Source organism: Pinus tabuliformis, chromosome 2_2 (assembly GCF_031772625.1).
Source record: "Pinus tabuliformis cultivar Carrire ecotype Pingquan chromosome 2_2, CPIR1, whole genome shotgun sequence".
Classification (NCBI taxonomy): Eukaryota; Viridiplantae; Streptophyta; class Pinopsida; order Pinales; family Pinaceae; genus Pinus; species Pinus tabuliformis.
In genome coordinates, this window is record NC_142300.1 from 467418644 (window position 1) to 467423065 (window position 4422).

The 4422-nt window shown below is 37.8% G+C and overlaps 1 protein-coding gene across 2 annotated transcripts; it reads right to left on the minus strand.

The window, feature by feature from the left end:
• Window positions 1-392: 392 nt before the first annotated feature.
• Window positions 393-2289, minus strand: LOC149193343 (small ribosomal subunit protein uS14z/uS14y/uS14x-like). Of its 2 annotated transcripts, none has more exons than XM_089404831.1 (4): window positions 2134-2289; window positions 1329-1395; window positions 1022-1121; window positions 393-735 (listed from the first exon to the last, which is right to left on the minus strand). In XM_089404831.1, exons 2-4 carry the CDS (start codon window positions 1388-1390, stop codon window positions 727-729), a joined length of 171 nt encoding a protein of 56 aa, XP_089260957.1. In that variant the 5' UTR covers window positions 1391-1395; window positions 2134-2289; the 3' UTR covers window positions 393-726. The 2 variants fall into 2 exon arrangements, with proteins under 2 accessions (XP_089260957.1, XP_089260958.1); XM_089404832.1 differs by having other exon boundaries at window positions 1329-1427; window positions 2134-2287.
• Between the last annotated feature and the right edge of the window lie 2133 nt (window positions 2290-4422).

A 4422-nucleotide genomic window follows, 5' to 3' on the forward strand; every position in this document is an offset into this window, starting at 1 on the left:
GAACTGCTACTGTTGTGTTGTTGAAAGAATCATATCACCGCTATAGGTATTTACGACTGGAAATTGTGTGCTATTTGAATGCTGCCTACTGTTGAGTAAATGAATACTGTTGTTGTATAACCTTGTTGATTTATTGAACCCTAGCAAACAGAAGAACCCTCAGACAAAAAATTACCCTGGGGCATTACAGGATGAAGAAGTCTCCAAACTTTTAAAGGTTTTTTAAGCGAAGGAACAAACAAATGCTTTGTAAGTAACTACAGCAAATAGAACGAGGGCTTCTAGAAAGTTAGCACAAAATCATAAAATCTAACACATTACATCTTCCTTTTAAACACCAAAACCACTCAGAGATTTGGAATGCATAAAAAAAATATAGATGGCGTTTCAGATTTTAGGAATCAAGATAAGTACTTTTGCATAAAATTAACCGCAGGTTTAAATGAACTACAAAAACATGATTCCGTTCCTCAACCGTATTCAATTAATCCCTCCTAAATCTCAACAAATATAACCTAAACTTCAGTCTATAATTATAAATCGTTGTAATAGCTAAGAATTAAACTTGACAGTTCATCGAATATTTCTATCTCTCCATCACTGGGTTCTGGAATGACTGAACGAAACTCGAGCAACATCACAAAAAAGCAACCGAACAAAAACTCAAGGGTAGATCAATCACAAAGATGGAATGATTCTGCAGCTCGTTCACCTAGACTCCATCTCTTAACGATACTGCAAAAGAAACCCAATTTCTGAAATTACATGACTGCTTATGGAAAGAACAAAAAAAAGACTATGGATAGCTTAAAAATCACCAAAAGAACGATTCGGCATAATCCAATATATTGCCTATAACCCTAAAAGGGCCACCGAGACTGAAATTCTAGTGCCCTATCGAAACCCCCAAATAGAGTTCAAAACAATACCAACCACTAAAATGTCCTATCCAGACATCTGGGTGATATATAGAAGATGATGTAAGATAAAAATCACAAGTAAGTCTAAATGAAAAACTTACCTTGACAAATCCAATGTCCTTGGAATAAGTACGAAAGCACTGTCGACAACAATTAAGACCATATTTCCTAATCAAGCCATGTGGGTTCCCACACACCCGACTGATACAAAAATGTTAAAGAAACTCTGAGAACAAGAGTATTAAATATATAAAAGCTGATAGATCAAATCTTTCAAATGCATAAATTGTAGCCTCTTTCGCACAAGAATCTATATATTGCTAAGTTTTACATTAAATAAAAGAGTGATCTGGTTGTAGCCTAATATTCAGTATTGTAAACGATAACTCCATAAATATCTACACATACCAGGTTCGGGAACCAGGCCCATATTTCTTGGGGTGAGAATTCCAAACTGCAGAGTGAGGCATCTTCGCTACAAAATCACCAAATTCAACTTTGTGACCTCTGTAATTATAAAGAATAAAGGCACCCATGATAGTTCAGAGAGTGAGAACAAACTCAAAATATCTGATAAGATATTGCACATACAAAACAAGAAGAAACAACGGCAAACGGGTTTCGGTCCAGTGGTAAATCAACCAAACCTTGCAACAATTGAAACACAAAAAATCCCATTTAAATGCATCGAAATCTCTAAAATTCCACCAAACACTTGTCAATCAAAACCCTACTGTAATTATCCTTTTATTGAAGGTTCACACCAGTCCGGCTCATCAGACTAAACGTCAAATCAATAGAAAAGTGAAAACCAAAAATAAAAAAAAATGTAAAGGGCCTAATCCATTATCGTTTTAACTGGTATAAATTCGACTTCGTGACCTCTGTAATTATAAATAATAAAGGCACCCATGATAGATAAGAGAGTGGAGACAAACTCAAATATCTGATAAGATATTGCACATACAAATCAAACAGAAACAACGGCAACAAGTTTCCGGTCCAGCGATAAATCAAACAAACCTTGCAACAACTGAAAATGCAAGAAACCCCATTAATGCATCAAAATCTCTAATCCCACCAAACCCTAGTACATCAAAACCCTACTGTAATTGTCAATTTTGTTGAAGGTTCACACCAGTCCGGCTCATCAGATTACAGGGCAAATCAACAGAAAAGCTTAAAAAGGATATTATGGGGCCTAATCCATTACCGTTTTAACTGTATAATTTTTCCCCTTTCTCACCCGGCTGCTCTTTCTCCACGCTTCTGTATCCAACTATGTTGCCTAAGAACCCTAATGTCAGTAAATAGAGGATGTTATGACTTTAAGGACGCGTTTTATTCCACTTTCACGTCCGCAAAGCCCTAAAATGACAACTACTTTAAGTCCGTCAATTTAAGGGTATGAAGCTTTGTTCATACTTTATGTCGCAGGATTGTGTTCATTTTTATTTGAATTTTATTATTAAAAAAAAAAGTCTTAAATATAGATTTAAGAATGTGTATAGTTTGGTGGGCAAACATGCGACCAATTGGCTTTGGTGATCGCCCCACGTGACATGTTCATTTATGATGAATCGCACTTTAATGGGATGGTGGTGGTTTGAACAATCTAGACTTTACAAGGGTTGATATAATGTGGAGTAGGTATAATGGTAAGGGTGTTGATTTGTTGGTGATGAATTTGGTTCGGAGGGTGGTGCGTTCGAGCATCGGTTGCCAAGCGCATTCGTCAAGGCCATGGGGCAGTGGATGCATTCGTCAAGGCCATGGGGTAGTGGATGTTATGCACTGGATGCATTCGTCAAGGCCATGGGGTAGTGGATGTTATGGAGAGGGAACTAGTCTTGTTGCAGTAGGTTCTCAGGTGGCCTTTCATGCCTTCATTTTGGACTTTGGAGTGCATTTGTATAGTACTTTAAAATGTCATTGCAAGTCTGGTTTTAAGTATGGGAGTCTTGGTTGTAGTTGGTCGTGTGGTGCTCCTTACGACTAGGCCCTAAGCATATTTCAGTGTAGCAACCCCTAGTTAAAAGTTCGTGTAATAAAAGTTAATAAAGGCAAAATAAGACCATGGTTAAGGGACACTTATTCCAAGTTGAATGTTGAGCAAAGATATTCTAGTGGGCATCACTTTATGTGTTTATGGCTAAGGGAAATTGGAAAAGGCAATGGCTAAGGCATTAAAAAGGAAAAAATATATTTTGGCACATTTATTTATGAAAATAAAAGAAAATAAGAGTAAAAGAAGGTGAAAGGTCACACGGTGCATATGAGAAGGAAATGAAATTGAAGGAAAATAATGGAAATGAAGAAAATAGAGGCCTCATTGATAAAAAGGCTTCTGAGGATCAGTTTGTAACCTTTTGTTGGTTCAGTTTTGGAGCTCTCTCATTATTCTCTCTCTCTCTCTCACTCTTGGACACTTAGAGTTTTCTTAGAGCATTCTAGCTGTAGAGCAAGAAAGGGAAAAGCAAGCAAATGAAGGAAAGCAAAGAGTAAGCAAGATAGAGTAGGATCAAGCAGCTTCAGCAAGAATACTAGCAGGTAACACATTATGTGTTATTTTTTAGTTGGTTTTGACATGCATGGCTTTGCATGTTGGTATTTGGTTCTTTCGTTGTCGGTGGCATAATCTTGTCGGGTTATCACAGTGGTTTTCAACCTTGCCTTGCCTTTTTTTAGATAGCCATGGTGTGGTGGGATTGTTTCTCGGTTTTGAGCTTTGGAATCGCTGGATGGTTTCGGAATTCGGGGCGGAGGTGGTCTCAGGAAAATTCCCAAAGGACTAGGAAACCCTTGACCGGTTTTGGCAGGATACATGGTAAAGCTTGAGGGTGGAGTCTCGGTTTAGGGCCTAGTGATCCAATGTGGATTGCGACAAAGCCTAAGAGACAAGGATACAGATTCCTTAAGGGCAGTGATGGAGTCCGGAGGCATTCAAAGTTCGGTTTGGTTTTGTAATCTCAATGCGGATTTTGGTGAGATCACGGTTTGGTAAGTGTGGAGGTGGTTTAACCTTTGGATTCCCTTGGTTGTTTTTTGGATTGGTTTATCCATGAGATCTCACATTCATGCTTGGAATATGACATGGGGATGACTAGCTGAAAGAAATATTTAGCGCAACCATGTCTATGGTCAGGTGGTACGTGGAAGTCCCAAACCTGGTTGGCTCTTGCCTATGTTTAATAAAAGTTAAGTTCTCTTGCTTTTGTACTTGTTATTATGTGGCCTTAATGGTTGTTATTTCATTGTTATTTACATGGTTTAGTGTTGGTTATAAGCATGGTTATATCACTGGTTATTTCATGTATTTACTTGTAACTGAAATGGTAATGGATGCAAGACCTAATTGATGTCAAAACAGTTAAGGGAAGAGGGTGGGGATCCTTCTTGTCAAGTCACATATGAGTTATCAGTGATTTATGCTATGTCTTGTATTCATGTCCTATAGATTGCATTGATGCCAAGTGTTTTATAGAATGTCAGTCTTGATTAG

Excerpts from the sequence above, each read along its gene's own strand:
- LOC149193343 (XM_089404831.1), bottom strand. The coding sequence starts at position 1,390 with ATGCCTCACTCTGCAGTTTGGAATTCTCACCCCAAGAAATATGGGCCT. Across the intron at positions 1,122-1,328 it reads GGGCCTGGTTCCCGAACCTG|TCGGGTGTGTGGGAACCCAC; the intron begins GTATGTGTAGAT and ends TTTTTGTATCAG.